The sequence below is a fragment of the Lampetra planeri genome, unplaced genomic scaffold (genome assembly GCF_965212315.1).
Source record: "Lampetra planeri unplaced genomic scaffold, kcLamPlan1.2.h2 scaffold_2101, whole genome shotgun sequence".
NCBI lineage: Eukaryota > Metazoa > Chordata > Hyperoartia > Petromyzontiformes > Petromyzontidae > Lampetra > Lampetra planeri.
This window is the reverse complement of record NW_027614863.1, coordinates 1-20,162: the sequence shown is the minus strand read 5'-3', so window position 1 is coordinate 20,162 and position 20,162 is coordinate 1. Positions and strand designations below refer to the sequence as shown.

The 20,162-nt window shown below is 43.8% G+C and overlaps 1 protein-coding gene across 1 annotated transcript; it reads left to right on the top strand.

Moving 5' to 3' along the window:
• Positions 1–9,025: 9,025 nt before the first annotated feature.
• On the top strand, positions 9,026–19,924 carry LOC144740385 (protein phosphatase 1 regulatory subunit 12A-like; the record flags this gene model as incomplete). Its single annotated transcript, XM_078623241.1, is given in 19 exon segments — positions 9,026–9,164; positions 11,022–11,074; positions 11,076–11,142; positions 15,510–15,524; positions 15,527–15,559; positions 15,562–15,679; positions 16,223–16,277; positions 16,279–16,314; positions 16,316–16,354; positions 16,356–16,370; positions 16,465–16,539; positions 17,071–17,162; positions 17,253–17,410; positions 18,301–18,346; positions 18,348–18,423; positions 19,088–19,129; positions 19,131–19,196; positions 19,690–19,881; positions 19,883–19,924. Coding segments are annotated over 19 exon segments (1,338 nt in total), but the record flags the coding sequence as incomplete, so codon positions are not given.
• Positions 19,925–20,162: the final 238 nt, after the last annotated feature.

Sequence of the window (20,162 nt, the reverse complement as noted above, 5' to 3'; positions counted from 1 at the left end):
CCACCCTGTGGCACATAGTGTCTGTCTTTTTCTACTCAAGCCAGATCTTCCTGAAGTCATCCCGTTGTTGTTTGCTTGGCGGCAGTCACATGCCTCACGCTGTTTTTTTATGAGTTGTTTTTGAACTGAAAACACCTGTATGCAGAGAGACGGTGAATTCCTCATTGTCTTTCAGAGCAGCAGGTACAATTAAGACGGCGGGAGCATGTCCAGTTGTTGTCAACGAAAGAGTGAGGTTACATTCTTACCATATATTCTCAAAAATGGCTGCATCTTAAGATGATGACAGGGATAAATAAAGGACTTCTAATTCTGATATTGTTTTTTAGCCCATTGTTCTTGCTTGTCACTATAGTTTTTGAAGGTTAAACATCACAAATGGCTACAAACAAATGTATATTCCACAATATGAGCAGTGAAAATATGTTTCTGTGGTGCTGCATTTGTACTTTGTGCACTGTTTCACTGCTTTTTATGGGTGCGGATCTTAGATTAAAAGTACCCGCTGTTTACTATTGTTGGTGTGCTACCCCATTAGCAGACTCCTGTGTAAGTGCAGGGGAGTGATCCCCTGCCTCCAGATAAACAGCAGTATCATGGAATCAGGCTGGACCTTAACAGTACAGACAGTACTTTGGCTTGTGATTCAAATGAACTTACATTTGGCACATCTGATGTCCATTTTTTATCCTACAATGTGTCAAAGCTTGCTGCTTGACAGGGTTTTTTCTTAGATACAAATGGACAATTGAATAACAGGAAATAAAGACCGGCCAGATCCATCAGAATCATGTGTATCTGAAGTTCTTACATTTTTTTATATAAATGCCCTGGATGTAATTGATGTTATCGATTCTTGCAACAAGAGTTATGACAGCGAAAGAGAGAAATAGTCCAGAATGGGGCATCATTTATGAAATGATCTGATCTTTACACATCACAGGCGTTAATTCCTGGAATGTCATGTATTTGACACTTCACTCACAAGTGCCTCTACTTGGGAAATATCTTTGTTTGTTTGAATAAAATTAAGGCCACACAGACTTTTCATTTCAGTAAGAACATTTCATTCAATAGAATTTAATGCTGTGCAAATATTCTGTCTGCATTGAAAAACCTGTGTTGACCCATTTGAATGGTGTTAGTGAAGGATTGTGTACTTATGCATGGAAAACATCAAATTTCAAATGATCACCTTCACCAAAGAGTTTTCTTTTTTTTATTTAACATCAGCTGTCGGTGAACACATTGTACCAGACAAGGCTGTGGAAAGCAGCGCTTCCTTTGTTCTCACCCCACAGTGTTATCATGCATTGTTAATTTGTAGAACAAAGTCAAAAGAAGACACCATGAAATGAAGTCATTACATTGTGCTTGAGCTACATTGTATCTCTGTTTTTTTAGAGCATAAATGTCAGGTCACTGAGGCCAGTTAAACTTGAGATGTTAATAGACTGTAAAATGAATAATTAATGGGCCACAGTCTGCTGGAGAGAAACCAACTCATTACAATGCAACGTTAAAATTACGATCCCCATGCGTGGCGTTTTGGTGCTATTTAATTTTCTTATTTATTGGCAACTTCTTTTGTTGTTTAAAATTTGCATTCAAACCCCAGCAGAGAAAAATGACAATGTTATGTGCGTTGAAGCCCTGTGGACCTGAGGAAAGGAGAGGGAGGAAGGTGGCGGGTGACTATTGCTTGTCTTTCCTTACCAAGGTGCTGACGGTAGGAGGGATCAGGGTGTTGGAGATTTCTGGCCAAAGAGGAACAGGAAGTGGCTGTTTATTTTTCTCATTTCCTCTTTGAGGCTCCACGAGCCTGCTTCTTCCACTCCCTCTGCTTTTTATTATTGCTCCTTGCCACCGACACATGTACGCACGCAAACACACAGCCATCCTTAATTTTTTAATGCTCTACGTAACATGATGGCTCTGATTATCTGGGGAACTGAGACCACTGGCTTTCACAATTGTCTTTGTGTTTTTACTTAAGCAAACCTAGCAAACCTATGTCCTGTGAATATTTGTAGCTGTGCAGCTCCATCGTGATTCAGTTCTACAAAAAAATATCAAATTGCACTGCAGGTTTCCTAATTTATTTTACTAATCTTGTTTACATGTCGATGAGTTTATATTGCTCTTTTCAGCGTACTGATGCAGCTCCCATTGTGAGGCAGCGTAAGTCCGGCGACGATCCATATTTGTGCAGTAATGTCTCTAAATTGGTTGATAGCCTGCAGGGCAGACCCTTGCTTCCATACTCTCCATTTAACCTCTTGCTTTCAGAGCTCATTGGTGTAAGTGGTGTCACTGGGGACGGGGGTGGGGGGTGGGGGGGGGGTGGCTGCACTTTGGATCATGCTCAATGCCTCTTTAGTAGACTGAGCCAGGCACTGTCCTCTGAAGACTCCCCTCACATAAAGGTTCTATTATATGGAAATGTCGGCAGCGGTTACTCCATGGCTATCTGACCTCCATGGCTTCTTCCATTCTGTCGTCCCCTTTTGCCTTTGGACCCTTGCATGGAAACAAACTTGACTCTCAAGTGCTGCTATTGTTTTGGCGACTGAGTGAGAGCCCGAGTGAAACATACAGTTACAGTCTTGCCGGCATTTTCCCCCTCTTCCTCAATCCTGCTCCTCTTTTTCCATGGGAATCCCAGGGCCTTATATGGTCGTCCTCAGTAGCAGCGGCTACAGCAGTGAAGGCAGCGTGTGTGTGTGTGTGTGTGTGTGTGTGTGTGTGTGTGTGTGTGTGTGTGTGTGTGTGTGTGTGTGTGTGTGTGTGTGTGTGTGTGTGTGTGTGTGTGTGTGTGTGTGTGTGTGTGTGTGTGTGTGTGTGTGTGTGTGTGTGTGTGTGTGTGTGTGTGTGTGTGTGTGTGTGTGTGTGTGTATAGTCTGGTTACAGCTCCCAACAGAGCTCATCTAGCGGAGGGACCCAGCTGGTCGCCCCGCAGCGCTCTAACCCTCCCCCTCAAACCCTCTGGCCTCCTGAACTCTGCCAATAGCATTGGAGCTGCAAGCGCTTTGTTTTCAAGTGTAAACACACACATGTAAATGTTCACCACTAAATCTAAATATATATCATGATATTTCATGCAGGCTGTTTTTTTTTTCTTCATGTGGACGGAATTTTATTTCTGATTTCATACTGACTGCTTCGCCACAGATCTGTCGAACCCTCACACACATACATACACACACACACACACAAATGCAGACACAACACACTCGTACTTACATGCAAGAAGGAATTCCTTTTGTGGAAGTTGTTGTGTGCCTCTGTGTTGATGACGTAGGCCATGAGGAGTGGCCAGAGCGCTGATGCCTAAAGCCCCAAGGCTAGGAGTATTACTTATCTGGGAATTTCTCCACTGGTATGCTAGTCCAGGGCCTTGCTGCTGCCCGGGTTGGAGGCTATAGGGAGTTGTAGTAGTAAGTTGCTAGTACTAGAGGGGGGGAGGTAGAGGAAGAAAGTAAGAGTAAGGTTAGTTCTGAGATCCAGAAGACGCTGCAGTGTTTTCCATTTGCTGGGTATAAGTGGTGTTGCCTTGTGAAGAAATAACAAACCCTTTGTATTCAGTGAATTATAACTTAACCTTGTAAAAGCAGGCAGAAATTAGTTTGTTTTTAACATTATTCTATGTCGTTGTCGCCTTTCCTGTCGTCATTTTCTGATTTTTGCTAGTGTGTATTGTGGTTGTGTATGTCCTTTGATGCGGTCAGTGCCTCTGGACGTAAGAGAAGTTTGGAGTGACTTGAGCCCTCTGTGCTTTGGGGGTTTAAACAGCTGTTACCAGAGCCGACCAGCTCCTCCATCACCTCTGTTTGTTGCTGTTGCAGATTTATATTTGGTGAATGTCACATAATCTATAAACATCCCATTGGAGACGTTTCATTGGGATTGTTCCTTCAGTAGAAAATAGTCCCTGTGAAAACAATTGAAAAGGAGGTCTGCGGATTATCCTGACGGATCTGGGCCTGTTGATCTTGAACTGACGTGCTCCAGTGCTTGGAGCGCTCCAAATGAAATTCCATTCACTTCCAATGGTCAATAAAACTCAAACCGAAACTATGTTGGTGGGAAAATAGACACAATTTACGTAGATTGTTTGTAAGTAGGTTCTATTATCTGGACCCAATCTGTTATTAGAGCCCACCAATGGGTATAGTGATGTCACCGTACCTATGTATAATCTAGTAGAGACCAGCATTGCTGTTGCTCTACAGCAGCGTGGATGCTCAAAAGCGTGTAGACAAAAAGCAGCTCTATTTTAAAGCCTTCACTGCGAGTCATTCTTGTAAAAATTGTCAGTTGTAGGAATGCATGCACGCCTTCCATATCTCATCAATGCATCATGCAGGCTGGCCACACGTTGGTCGCATGATTCATGGCTGACCTGCACAATGACGCCTTAATGCTAAATGCAGGTTCAGTCAAACTGCATAGAAGAAATGCTTTGTGTTTTAGTTCACCTATTGGCCGCCCAGAGCTGTGAGCTGGATTTGTCATGTGATTGTTGTGATTGATGCAATGTCTCTTATTCAAGTAAATGAAATGTATTTTAATGTTGGTTTTCACACTTTGACTTTCTGCTCATGTGACGCCATCAGCATCATGGCTGCCTCTCAGCAGTGAAATGCTGCAGCCTTGTTCTGAAAGCTCAAGTTGCCCATTGGAGGGGTGCTACTGAAGGAAGTCAAGGAGGGGAGGGCTCCTCGAGTGCCTCCTTGATGTGGAGTGCTGCTAAATTAAGCTTGGAGCTCTCATGATGGTCCACCAGATAATAGCCTTTGCCTTTTTATACTCACTGCGGCTACAGGAGAAAGACAGACATCCTCGTATGGTGCACAAAGTTTCATGTTTTGTCAGTTTTGTTTGTAATATTTTTATCCTGTGCGCTGTTGACGACCTTTCACTTCCTCCTTATTTGACTGGCCGTTGGGTGTAGCTGTGTGCTTTACTGTGACTTCTTCTTTTTGTATAGAGGTTTGATGTTTTTTTTTTTTTTTTATAACCCAAAATGGTTTAATGATACCACTTTCTAAATGTATGCCAATTGCTGCTGGGTGATGAATGCTAATAGTTCTTATACTAACCTGGTGTGCGTTAGGTGATATAATCAGTATAAAATGGAACCCATGTCACTGTTCAAAAAAGCGTCTGTTTTCTGTCCATAAAAGGTCACGTGACTCGCTGCAATAACGGTTAAGTCGAACCAGTGAGAGGTTAAAAAAACAAAAGATGGCACCTCAAGATGCTGCTATTCAACATTCATTTTTTTTCTGGTGTGTGCGCGCTGCCTTCAGGGGCTATCTGAGCAACCCCTGTGTGGTTTAAAATGAAGTCTTTTCTCTATTTATTTATGTTTCTTACAAAAGCCTGACAAGGCTTGAACCCATGTTCTCTTTTTGGCTTTGTTGCCCTGGCAACAGACCGGCCTCCTTTCTTAGGGGCACATCATGGGTGCATTTTTTGAGCCTGCTCGGAGAATGGCTTAGGCCATCTTCTGTTCGGCGCTAGTAGGGAGTAGAGCTTGAATTCCTCCATATTATTTCAGGATTAGAGAGGTCTATACGACAGACACTGTCTTGTCACATCTTAATCTTCTCCAGATTTATCTCTCCTGGTTTACAGGGGGTTACAGAGTTCATCCATTCATATTGACTTTGAAGTAGTCAAGTTCATGTGTATGATGAAGTTCATCTTCATACGACCTCATATGTCACTGACCAAAACAAGCCCCAGCTTCGTGGATGCGCTTGTCATCGCTGCGTTTGTATAAATACAGTCTCATCTTCCAGTGTGTTTGTGTTCATGTGCACCCATCACATCACTTCACCTCATGAACACAAGGTGTTACAGTCGACTGATGAACATTTCACCAGTTTTTAAATGGTACGTACTAGAAAATGAATATATGTTCATTTTGCCACTAAGTCAGTGTTCAGCACACAGAAAGTGGTTTGAGTCAACAGTGGTCAGGTCGAGCCTCTCTGCGCCAGGATGGTTGTGTTCAGTTTTAATGGATCTGTTTGACAAACGTTCAACAGAGGAGAACATAAACAAGATCAGCGCTGTGGGTATGTCGTATGAATGCACCCTGCAGCTAATATTCAACGTCTGGATGGCAGAAATGTTCTTTTAGGTAGAGCAACCAGGGTGGTACCATCTGTTGTTAATAAAAGTGGTAGACCTGCTGCGTCTCTTCTTCCTGCACTGAGTTATTCCTGTCTGTCCTGAATTCGTTGATTGTACATGAAAGAATGTGTATCAGTGGTGTTATTTTTCAATGGTCGTGATTTCTGTGGCAGTTAGCTGAGGTGCTGCTGGACTTTACAGCACACAGGTCATTTCTTTGCCATAGCTCGATCCAGTACAAATCTGTTTCATTTTTGTTGATGTGAAATGATTTAGATTAGGGTACGCTGGTGGAATATTGCCAACTTTTCTTTTCTACTTTTTAATGATGACAGCTTTCTTTGGATTAAGGATTTGAGCCCATGGAATTATCATGTTCAATTAATCTCTCATTAGTGATTGTCATTGCTCCGCTGCCACACACATCCTGTGAAGATGAAGAGCACGCAGCTTTTTGCTTAATACAGCTACACAATATACATTCAACGGTATCGACCAATCAGATGGAACATCCTGTGTCCATTTATTAGGTTAGCACCTTGATTTTCTTGCTAGCTTCCTAGAAGCCCCCAGTTTCCATTAGAGAGACTTTTTATGAGAACGGGAGCATGCGCTTACCGTTTAGTCTGACCCAGCAAACTGTCCAGGATGCATCAAGCGTCTTTTAAAAAAAAAAAAAAAAAATTCCCCTTCACTACAGCATGCTCTGTTTGTCTTCCTTCCCTAAAGACAAATCCCATATTGCATGCAGGTTGTGATGAAAACACTTCTCAGTTTGCATTTTGCTGTTCAATGCTTTAATATGTAAAAAAATATATATTTTTCTATTCTTTTTAACCTCCACCTTATAATGGGTGTCTTTCTTCCACCCCATGTGTTTTGCTGTGCGGTGCCATCCATTTTATGGGTTTCTGCTCGACAAGGCCTCTCTCAGACACACTGGCCAAACAGGTTTAAATGAGAGTGAGTCACTACATGTTTCTGCTTCGCTGCGAGGAGAGTGCAGGTCCTACATGCTATTCAGGGTCTGATTATAGAGTGCCTGACAGGATCGAGCCTCCAGTACGTCCATTTGTCTTGTGAAGAAATGATATGCCAGGATTTCCTGGCAGGAATTCTCTTCCATCTGGCACACATGTCTACTTGGACGCAAGGATGATGTGAAAAGCAATATGTGGTTCAAGGTCATGTCAAAAAAACTTTCTGGCTCTAATTCATGACAGTGTATGATTTCACAAGGAATATCAAAGATAAATTGCCATTTTATATCCAAAAGGTCGAAGGTCAATTTCACCTTCATGTCATCATGCTCTGCAAAAAGCTGTTTCTGTGTACTACTGGCAGTGTAATTTGACCATTAAAGAGCCAAACAAGATTAAAAAAAAATCAAGCTAGTTCCTTTCTGGATGCCACACTAGGCAAAGTGTTGGTGCAGGCTGCAACACAGGCAGCTGTCAGCCACAGACAATTACAGCCATTTAGTTTAGGAATACCTTTGTTGGACTCTAGTAGCTGCTGGAAGAGTCAGTGGAAGAAGGCTGGTGACGCACTGCTGGGTGGGGTGGGGGTCACAGTCAGCACTGTGTTCGCCTTAAGGGGTTTGTTTCCATTCTTAGAGAGGGACTTTGAAGAGATAATAAGTGTGTGGGGAATGACTGAGGGGGAGGATTTAGATGAGGGACAGTTTCAGATGAGAGGTGGAAAGCTTCAGTGTGCTTTTGGTTTCATGTGATATATTTTTTTTTTTCAGCAGTCATGATTGCAAAAGATAAAATATGAACACAGTTTGTTCTGGACCCTCCTCCCCCCAACTTCACATCTATGTAAAATAATGTTGAAGAGTTTGCTGAAATTAAAGCTGGTAGCAAGAAGAACTCATTTAGAGACACTATAATCAAAATAAATTAGCTGATGAGCAGAGTATGATGTCAGATGCATGTATTCAGCATTTTCCTTTGCTCTCTGCCCTGTAAGAAATGATTCATTTGTTAAGTCCACCTGCTCCTTGAGAACTTCCTGTCAGAGTGCCGGAGCAGCCACACACAACCACATTCATACAAACACACACCACACACACACCCCCGTCAGATAAGCTCAGCGAGGCCTTTGCAGACGCTCTTCAGCCCTGGCCATCTACGGCTTTGTAAACGGCCCAAATTTGGACACGGATTCCAGTCAGATAAAACGTGTGCCTGAATGTGAGGCCACTCTGTGTTCGTATATGTGCGTGTATCTGTTTCCTGTGTCGATGCTTTTGTTGCCATAGCAACCCCAGGATGGCGAGCAAGTGAGCGAGCGTGGAGAGAGACGGTCCAGGCTCTGTTGTCCATGATGGTGTTTATCAGCTTGTTTTAATATTACACATTAGATTGCAGATACGATTCCACACATGTTCACATGTTGGAGGAACAACAAAATTAAAGGGTGCTCCTACAGGGCCGGCAAAAACGGGGGGCATTATAAATTGCAAACATGTTAATTAATATATGTATATGTACACAGATAGTAGATTTTTAAATATATTGCAGTGAAATTAAAGAAATATTTACAGGTTCGCTGGAGATTATGCTGGTTTGATGAAGCAACATCGTAATCACAAAGGAGAATGTTTTGGTTTAAGTACATGACATCTTTTGAAGGTGCTCCATCAAAAACTTCGACAAGAGAAAGCTACAGCATATGTAGAAGTTGGATGCAATTCCAAACTTGCGTGTCAAACTCTCTGAGGCAGCGTCTTTTCATCCATGCTGCCTCTTTCACCAGCCTCCACACCTGTCGCCCGCCCAACCATGCGCAGCAACACGCCGCCGCACAGGCCGACGGTGCCTCTCGCCTCTTTCCCTGGCCTTAGCCCTCCTTTCTCTTTGTCCTCTCCCAGGCATGCATAGATGATAATGTGGACATGGTGACTTTTCTGGTGGAGCATGGAGCCAGTATCAACCAACCAGACAATGAGGGCTGGATCCCCCTCCACGCTGCAGCCTCCTGCGGATACCTGGACATAGCAGAGTAAGTACTGTGTTTATTCTCAGACAGTATCTGTTACTTGGTTCCAGTTCTACCTTCCTGCCTCGCTGATTATTAAAAGAGGAGTTCACCTGATATTGTTTTGCTGACCAGCAGAGTCAAATGGAATACCGTTCTTTTCTGACAGTATCCAATCACACAGCGCTGACACACATAGCCCCGGTGATGTAAGCAAATATGAGCAGATCAGGGTCATCCTCTGCATCTGCAGCTGAGCTCTAGTATTTTCCTGACCTGGCTGATAGGCCACAGAACCCTACACTGAGATCTTATCAGAGCATATTTACGCAGGCTCAGGTCTACTCATTGTTCAGCATGTTGGGAGTGTGCCATGACCTGCTTTTACTAACTGTGCTACGTTACAGCAAACTGCCTACAGACTTGTTTGTGTGGTGTTCAAGTAGTCGTTTAATGTCATAATGTATTGAAAAATACAGAGAAGAAAAGGCTGGTCTGACATGGGTGAAATGGAGACGTCATGTCATTTAGAGAAACTCGCCATTTCATCCCAGAACCCTCATTCACAATAACGGGAAATGCAAAGCAGAACCGTATCTGTAAGACCCTGGTGTTACCACAGCCTGCAAATCACAGGGCTGGTTAAGGGTTCCACAGCAGGACTCCAGACCGCAAAGCCATCAAACCTAGTCAGGCTGACCCAGAACAGGCAGCATAGAAAGTCCAATCAAGACGATATAAAACTTTGAAACCCAGCAGAGGGGGAAGTCATAAGAACCGAGCACCTTTCAAGTGGTGTGTCGGTGTAAAGGGGAATGGGCTGAGTCTCACTGCAGCTTTAATTGGAAGCAGACGAAGTCAAGATGTGGAAGGGTTCGAAGTTATTAAATCACCGCTTAGGGGAAACATATTGATAAGGGGACAGGATGGAGATTTTAAGTGTTTCAGTTTTACAATTTCTACAATGTTCATTAGATGTTTCAGCTGTCCTGTCGGTCAGAGGGATTTATGGCTGGAGCCTTTAGAGATGAGCAGTGATATTTATTCATTTCAGGGATCAGGTTCATGACTCCAAATAAGTCATTGAAGTGTATCTGTTGTAGAAGATAACTTCATGAAATTATTATGTCACAGTTTGGTTCTTTACTCAAACATTGGGCTGTGATTTTAAAAACCCTTAATGTTTTACAAGTCACAACTTGAGCTATCCTTGAATTTACTGCTAATCTTTAAAGAAATCTAAATTCTATACCTAATTTTGGAATATCCCGGACAACAAAGTGTTGAAATATTAAAATTAAATGCAGTGAAATCACTGTAGGTCAGGACCGACAGTTAATTTACATAATTAGATGGCGTGGTTTAAACTCATCACTAATTCATATATAATTGGGATGTGACAGCTGTTCTGAAAATTTTGGGTGTAAATAGTCAAACCCTGGAACAATACAAGATTAATAACAGCTTCTGTAGTTGTTGGACCTTATTTTGATGTTTCCCACCTGTGTTGGTTCATGCAGTGTTTGTATTTACCTCTCAGGTGGGGCAGGTTGTCTGTGTTTGCTCAGCCTGAGGAAAGACCCCCCTGTTAGCATCTTGCTTATTTGCGTACACAACCTGGGTTATTTACCTTGGACAAATGGTTGTTGGCTGTGACATGTTGGCTGGTCTTGCAACAAAGTACAAGCTAGTTGTTTGAGTTGAGTTTTTCAATTTCAGGCTTTGTAATTAGTAAATATATGTTGTGGGTGTATCATTGGAAACCAGACAAAGGCACACAGCTCCTGTCCATCCTTCCTTTGTGTATGAAGGAAGTTTCTTTTTCTGTTCATTGTCTTTTATTTTGCTATAAATATCCTCCAACTGAACCGGTTCGTGTGCTCTTGTCGCAGGGTATCTAATCAGTCAGGGCGCCAGTGTCGGGGTTGTGAACAGCGAAGGTGAGGACCCCTCTGGACATAGCGGAGGAGGAGGCAATGGAGGAGCTCCTACAGAACGAGATCAACCGACAAGGTGCAGTCCCACACAAACACCAATGAATTCTGGGTGATTAACTTGTCAAGTAGATTGAATGGAGTGTCGCATCCAACTCTTAATTCCTAAATTTGTTCTGACACTTTTCAACTTGTAAATCACTCCACACAATGTCACGGCATGACAGCCCTGCTGGATCCTCTGAAAATGCCATATCATCTGTTTTTTTTTTTTTTTTTAACTCTGACAGCTTATCAGAGCGAGTGCTTGGAATTTACATAATCACACATTGACCTCCGCTTCATGCAGATGACGCTGCTTGTTGTGCTGTTTTTTTTTGATGTAGTAAAATTTTATGAGTATTCAGATTTATTACTGAATTGGAATTCAACTCCTGATCTCTGCTAATACAACTTGACAGATCATGAACACCTCGCTATGTTGTTGTTGGTTGTTTATTTTATTATTACACAAGTGTACATTAGGCTAGGAACAAGATTCATAGTTAAGTATTATTGTATAATCCAGTTTAATCATGCCGTCATTAGATGGTGTTCAGGGATTAGTGTGTGTGTGTGTGTGTGTGTGTGTGTGTGTGTGTGTGTGTGTGTGTGTGTGTGTGTGTGTGTGTGTGTGTGTGTGTGTGTGTGTGTGTGTGTGTGTGTGTGTGTGTGTGTGTGTGTGTGTGTGTGTGTGTGTCATGCATGTATGATTATGTTGTCAAAAAGGATCTGAGCTCCCACTGGATTCTCACTCACCTGCTTTTTTTTTACCACTTACTTGAAGAAAACTTATGTAAGAAGGCAAAGTGCTCCAGCTTTGTTTGTTTCATCATCTCAAACTGAAAAGTCAGGTCTTTCTATTTTCGGCCCGACGTCTGTTGTGATGGTGAGAGGCCACTCGAAGACGTGTCACTGGGCCCGGGCTGCACCTGGAAAATCTGTCATCGTGGATCCCTGTCCATATGTGCAACTGAATATATACAAATGGACATTGTGTGAGGTCAAACTAGACATTATAAATAAACAGGATGATGTTGTGAGTGAATAGAAGGCAGTAATGAAAACACAAATGTACACAAATCAAATGGATGTGAATTCTGGGTTATTGTGCACCTTGTGGGAAATGTCAAGCATCTTCAGCAGCTTGTCGTCTGCGAGCTGTCTTGACAGTCCAAAGGTTTGAGCGAACACATGGCATCTCATGCTAATTACACCAGAGCGCTGTTTACATATCACTCTCCCTGACCGTATTAGGAAGCCGCAGCGGAACTTGCACGCACCTGCACTCGAAGCATTTTGTCCCGCGGCAGCTGTCAATGCGATTCTTCCCGATGAACGATGCTTCGTTCAGAGCATCTGCACGTTACCCTCTGCTCAGATAGCCCAATGTTGGGTGTGCATTTGACACAGCTGGAGCTTTCACCGCCACTGTGCATTCACCTTTTTTTAATAATGTATTTATTAGACTTCCACATCACCCAGAGACTGGAGCTTCACTGAAAACAAACCAACCTTTTTTCCCCCCCAGACAGTCCACTCCTCGGCTCTCTGCGGTACAAGTATCAGGCAGCATTATGCAACTCGCTGTTGTGTAACGCTTCTGTATGTTTGTAATGTGATTTTCTCCCCTCAAAGAGACACCAGTCATGGGGTTAAACTTGTTTGTGCGTGGTCATGGTTTCCCCCATTGGTAAGAACAACCTCCAGCTCTTCTCCTTGGCCCTGATTTAGTCAGGTGACCATGTAACCCAGCTGCCCTCCCCCTGTTGTCCATCTAACACTTTATAAAAAAAGAACTAAAGATAAACAGATGAAAATACCAAATCTGAAGGAAACCAAATGCTAAAATGACCACTTCCAAAATATATACGATATAAAAAGACAACAGCGTTGGAACAAAAGATAATGTCATTATTTACACAAGAAAAAAATGTATGTATGTAAAGAATAGGCTGGCAATGTTGTTTTTTTCCCTTTCATTTCTATTTCCGTTTTAGCTCTGATTCTAGCTTTTTCTATCAAAACAAGCAATTGTCTAATTGTCTAATTTTCCAAGATGCAGGCAGAATGTTTCCAAACTGATGCTCGTCCCAGACCTGGGAGATCTGACCCGAGACTTTTTTATAGAACTTTTTTGTATCATTTACACATAAGTTTGTTTAAATAATTTGTACTTTTAGGACTGCCTGCCAATTAAATGCTACATACATTGTATTATGTTGTTAATCAATTAAGCGTTAGTGTGTCAACGAACTTCTGACCTCTTATATGTTATGAGTGTGAAATTGAAAATACTTGGTGTTAACCTGGAAATGACATCACTTATGAGATTGGACATCAGATGCAGTTGGAACGTGCTATCAGCTTCGTGCTGTATGCCCACATTCTGGACTAGCCCCCAGGGGGCAGTCAAGATGCTTTGGGTATCGCTGCACTGAAAGTTTGTGCCAAACCTTCCTGGATGTTCACGTCTGCCCAAAGAAATAACTGAGAGCAGATGGACAAAATAGAAACCAACTGTCTGCGGTAGCATGTGAAACCCCTGCTATCATGAACATACCTCACTGAATGCTCATCACAGTCTAATCACTGACGCTTTCTGTGTCATGGAGTTGAACGCAGAATCACTGTAATCTCCAATCAACCGTGATGATTAGTCCTGATTATTTCATTCTCATCCTGTGCTCTCTTGAGGACCTGTGATTCCCACCAAGGCTTTGGTTGATTTGTGCAGACGGTTAATTTCCCCTGCAGCAGACACACACACACAGTAGTTTTATTGTCAGTGAGGTGAAGAAGGAGACCATTCCTTTTTTGGTCTATTGGATATTCTCTTTATCTTCTCAATGCTCAGGTAGATGATGAGCCGTTGGCTTGTAAAAACTTTGAACTGCTGCCAGCTCCTGCTCTCAGTCCTGTCCTGTGTCTACTTAGAGACCATTAAGCTCTGCTTTTTATAGACGCCGTGTAGGCATCTTCCCAAGAGATCACGGGACATTGGCCTACCTGGCCAGCTCCCGTTTCCCTACATTAACTGAGCGGACCGAACACAGTGTGGGACCTTTTCTGCCTCAGGTATCACAAACCTCCTGGCTGTGATGAAGTTGCACCATATTGTGCATTACAGGGGTTTTCCACAGTGACAGAGACTCCGGGCACAAGGAGGCGAAATGAATCAAAGACACACCACTGTGTTTCCATCCTCCAACAACCAGACAATTCCCCTAATCGATGTGCTGCTTTTTACTGGTCTCACGAATACATACAGTATATCAAACTCATTTGGAATAATTTGTCCAAATCAGAATATGTAAGGATTAATTAACGCTTGTTATGTTAAGGTGTATGTTAAATGGTTTTAAGGCAAAACTACTTGTTCATACCATGGTCATCTTCTTCTGCAGCAGCATCCCACACATCATAATTCTTGTCCTCTCCAGACAAGTTGAAAGAAATGTTAAAATCCTCCGTTTTGCTTGTTTTCCTCGTCAAATGTCCAGTTTTTGTTACTGCTGACAGCTTGTGCCACAGATGGATATTAGAAAGCCGAACTACGTGTGTATTAAACGGTTTTAACGCACGGCTGCCAGCCGGTCACAAAAGAGCATTCACCCAGACCATGGTCGAATTGTCTATAACCTGCCAAGTAGTTTCACAGTGACTTGTTTCACTGCTCCTGTTATTTAACAGATGTTCCTACTCGCTGAACCAAGGAAAAAACCTGTCGGCCACGTTACTCTCCTGCTTTGCCAGATGTTCAGACACACTTGTCCTCTTTCATTGGTTTTTCAGCTTGAGGCAGTCATCAGTGAGGAGATGATCCATCCTCAGGGGGGTTGAGACCTGTAAGATCAGCTGAAGCTTTGAGCTCTTCATCGTGGACTGTTGACGCAGTTCAGCACAGTTAACGCTCAGCTGGCGACTCGACGCCTGGTGCGGCCGTGCGTCTTGTGTTCCAGCCAGTTGTCAGCAGGACGATCTGGGCCTGTTTTCACCGCCGACCTGCTCGCAGCATACAGCCGAGACATATTGACCCACTTAACCGGCTGACGCGTGTGTTTGCAGCCACTTTTTCATTGAAATTGACAGATTATTGGCACATACGTCCACAGCAAGTACTTGACAACTCCCTCTCGTGATGACAGCTGTGTTATGACTGTTTCTCCTCTGCAGAGCCTTGAACACACGAGGTCTGGCGCACATAAGCTGGTCCAGCATGCTTTCCTGCATTCCAATCTCATTAAAAATAGGATTTCTTGACTGTTTCCCAAATAAACATACCTCACTTGGATGCACAACGTTCAGAGTGCGTCAAACAATTCACCGCGTCGTTTCCTGGCTCTCAGGAGCTGAGTAATCCTTGAGTGCCAGTTTTGACAGTATCAATCAATCTCATCTCACCAGGGGTGGATATCGAGGCGGCCGGAAAGAGGAGGAGCGGATCATGCTGAGGGACGCCGGCAGTGGCTCAACAGTGGCCAAATCCAAGACATCCGACACGCCAAGTCTGGAGGAACGGCGCTTCACGTAGCTGCTGCGAAGGGATACGTGGAGGTTTTAAAAGTAAGTACACTGTGAATCTTTCATTGCAGCGGAGTTTGTAACTCGTTCTTAAGGTTGGTGAGTTGTCTGATGTCAACTGACGCATCAGGCTTGTTTCTTCGACGGGTCTGCGTCTTGTCAGCGCGCCGTCCCATCATTGTCTCTGCTGTTCTACTGCTGGAGGACAGGAACTGCAGCCCGCCCTGTCCATCTGGTCTGGGACGCCTGCCAGCGCGCTCTCCTGCCATAGATAGCTCCAAGATCTGTTTAGTACGACGACAGCAAACGAGGATCTAAATGTTTTCATCATCATGGCAGATTTACTTGCTCAAATATTAAGGTTACAACATTTTGCCAGCTTGAGTCTGCGTCGACTTTGAGGATGCTTGCAATTTTGTAGACGACGCGTCCATGTGCTTAAATCTCACCCAGGGTTACAATGCTGACGCACAAGCCTGGACCTTAAAAGATTAGTTTACGGGGCTAAGTCCGACAAAAACCCAGATTTGCTGATTCTAACAAAAACTATTTTTGTTTCTTCTGCGTCTCACAATTCTCCCTCCTTTACTCTGCAGGCATTTAATCCAAGCAGGGTATGATGTAAATATTAAGGACTACGACGGCTGGACCTCCTCTACATGCAGCAGCACACTGGGGCAAGGAGGAGGGCGTGTCGAATACTAGTGGACAACGTGTGCGACATGGACCCTCATTAATAAGATGGTGTGTATCTGGAACGGTCCCCATCAGTCCCTCTCCCACCAGTGCAATTCCCTCTCACGCTGGCATGTTTGAACTTTACTCCCGTATCCCTCAGGGCCAGACGGCTTTTGATGTAGCAGATGAAGATGTTCTAGGATACTTAGAAGAACTACAAAAGAAACAAAATCTGGTAAGTCAGCACACCGTGCTCACGGATTCAGACATCCACCAAAAAAAAAAAAGCTGCATGCACCTACATCAATTATCTGCTTAGTTTATTGACAAGACGTTGAATAGAAAGAATGGTTCTTTTATTTTCCATTGGAACTCATCCTCCCCTTTTCACAGAGTAAAATAGCCTTCAGCCTAGCATAATAGCCCTGCCTACTTTAACCCCCCACCCCCTTCCCTGTTTAGGATTTTTCAAACCTTAACAGATGTAGAGACCACACACTTGATGATAAAAAAAAGACAGATTGCACAAGATTTCTCACTTCTGATCTTAGAGTGCGGTGTGCAATGAGCTGATCCACAGAAACTCCACACGCTAACTGCTTCTTCACGCTCAGTATTCCAAATGTTGCATAGTCAAACATGACTTCACTTACCTTGATGAAAAAAACATGTAAAAACCAAAAACATTGTGGGGAAAAAAAGTCCTGTGACTGTTTTCTTATTATCCTGCCTGGTGCAACTGCAAATTTTTGTTTCTTCATTCCAGCTGATGAGTGAGAAGAAAGATGTGAAGAAATCTCCTTTGATCGAAACAACAACCACAGGGGACAACAACCAATCACTAAAGCCACTGAAGAGGTAACGACCCCCCTGCCTGTTTTCAGATGCGTCCAAATACCTCCCAGTTTATTTTTGTTCCATTGCTCTTGTTTTAATTGTGTGCTGCAGCAAAGAAACATTGCTGCTGGAGCCAGAGAAGAGCGCTCCACGCATCGAGACCTTGGAACCGGAGAAGGTGGATGAAGAGGAGGAGGGAAAGAAGGATGAATCAAGCTGCTCTAGTGAGGAAGAGGAGGAGGAAGATTCTGAGTCGGAGACTGAAGCAGGTACTTGAGATACGTCAGTTTCTTAGCACAGCGTTCTGAAGTTGAAGTCCTCAAGAGTCAGGCCTGGTTGATGTGGTGACGCCTGCAGTTACTGCTGGGAACTGCAATGTCTGATTCCACCTCACTAAATTCCATCAGCACAGAGGAAGGTGCTGCTTGTTAGACGCGGCAAACACCTGACGTCATGGAGAATTCCATCTTTTTTGTCTATTAAGGAGCCTGTGATTTTTTTTTTTCTTAAGTTCCCCCGTTTGACTTTCTGGTTTGGTACGTTCGTTAGGTTCAGTATTTCAGTATTTCAGTTTGTCACCTCCAGTGTGGAATCTGTTGATTGATCTGAGATTAATTAAAGTGAAGCAAAATGCACCACGACAAACCACATTCCGCTTCAGATATTTGTAGATCTGTCTTTGTCGGGGTTTGTCGGGGGGGGGTAGTCTTGAGTCATGAATTGATATGCCTTGCATGAGCCAGTTAATGTTTTCCTCCTTGACTGCAACCCCAAGTGCTTTCATCTACTAAACAATTGTGGAAAAAACTATTCAAGGCAATAACAACTGATGCTGTAAAATATGACAATTCTGCTTCTGTCAACAGAAACAAAGCAGAGGCTCTTGACCCGACACCAAACAAAAACCAATGTCACCTGTAGGGGGAATCTATGAGGAGCTGAAACTATGACTTGTCAGAAAAAATTGATATTGGAGGCTTTACTTTACAATGCAGAAATTATAAGACAAGGTCAATGCTCTCTTACACCTGAGGAAAAAGAATGAGTGTTTGAAACCCGACCAGATTTTGTCTTGCTCGAAACCAGACTGTGTCTGCAGCAGCAGAATGCTTCCGTGGTATGACTTTTTTTTTTCTGTTTGTTCTTTGTACCCCTGCAGATAAGAGCAAACCCTCGGCATCGGTGAGCAACAGCACAACGCCCACCCCCAGCCAGCATCACCATGTCATCTCCAACCAGCCCGACCAATCAGCTGACCAGTCCCACCTCACCGACAAAGAAGGTACAGCATCCAACGAATGCGACTGACCTTATGACCACGACCTCTGCAGCAGACAGACATCACGCAGCGTTACAAAAGCGTACAGCCTACAAAGCTAACAGAAGAAGGACTTCTCACTGCTGCTGTTTAACAAACATCTGCTGCATGCGGCGGGTGACTGTGGCCAGAACATGATGATGTTGCATCCTAGTGTAAGACCGATTAGCTAAACGACTGGATACCAGCTGGTTGGAGCGAGCAGAGCCATGAACTCGGCTGGTTGCTAAATGGAAAACCTGGCCCCGTCAGGTTTCTGCCTCATGAGACTGCTGCCCTCTGCTGGCCAAATGTTGCCAAGCACCTTATGAGTAAACACATCATTCTGTAGATGATCTTTTGATCGTGTTCCACTCGTGCTCACGCTCACAAATGTTTTCTATCTAACCAGAGTGACTTTTCTTGAATCTTATTCCAAATGAAAGGAGTCATGGTTCAACAGTAAGCACAGTGTGTGTGATTTGGCCCTTAAAAGATCTGCCCTTGTCTTTTAAGTGTGTTTCATTTGCTGCAGCTTCAGTCTTATTCTGCTTTTTCTCTATCTCAACCTCTGTTCCTCCTCTCGGCCCTACCCCACCTTCTCTCTGCGTCTTTCTCATCCTGGGCTCTTTGTCTTGGGTGGCTTTAGTTTGATTGTGTTACTCCCCTCGTGCCTGTGCCGGAGCCAGGGCTGTCCTGCATTGTGGCGTCAAGGCTTGCGCAAAACTGGCATTTCTCTTGTGCCCAAAAAATCTATGGTGAGGCATTGGTGTGCACCAGAGTTGTTCTCTCATCCTACATGCACCTGGGCACTTCCAGAGTACTTAACACCCCCCTAACCGTCCTGGTGTGACCCAGGTGACGCAGATTGAACCCCCTCGTCGCTGACTCTCACTCATCAATCCCACATCGTGTTGTTGTTGTTCACGTCGACAAATGTGCTTTCATTCTGTGTCTGCGTGGCTTCTGTGTTTTATTTATAAGTTGCTTGATTTGTTTCTTCTGGAAATGGATGCGGTCACTGAGTCTGTTTGAGAACAGCAGATGAGACTCCGGTTCGAGTGTTTGCCTGTCCTCTGGTCTTGGATGTGTTCGTTTGTCTTAACTGGCATGTCCCTCCCTTAAGTGGCAGCTCCTGAAGATTAATCCAAACTGTTTGACATTTGTGTTCCTCAACGTGATGACTAAGAACTTTGCTCTCTTGTACTTTTAATTGCTATAAACCGTGTCGCCGTCACCCCCCCCCCTCAGGTCCCACAGCCTACTGGAAAGGTGTCAGCTACCACTAAAGTGGAGGAGGAGAGGAAGGACGAGTCCCCCGCGTCGTGGCGTCTCGGTTTGAGGAAGACCGGCAGCTATGGGGCGCTAGCTGAGATCACGGGGACCACGAAGGAGGCTCAGAGGGAGAAGGACACGACGGGGGTGATGCGCTCAGCATCGAGCCCCCCGCCTCTCCTCCTCTCTGGACAACAAAGACAAAGAAAAGGTTTGTGTATTGTTACGACCGGCTTGATCACGACTCGATGGCTATAACTCCCTCGTTTCCAAGAAAATCTCGAAAAAAATATCTTTTCCCCATTGGAAATGAATGGCATTCCCTGTCCTTGGCCATACTTTCATCTAGAACTGTGATTGAAACACTACAACACAATTTCAGATGTGAAAATCAGATGACAACATTCATGGTTTTTGCTCAGGATGAGCTCAAACTGCAGCATTTTATT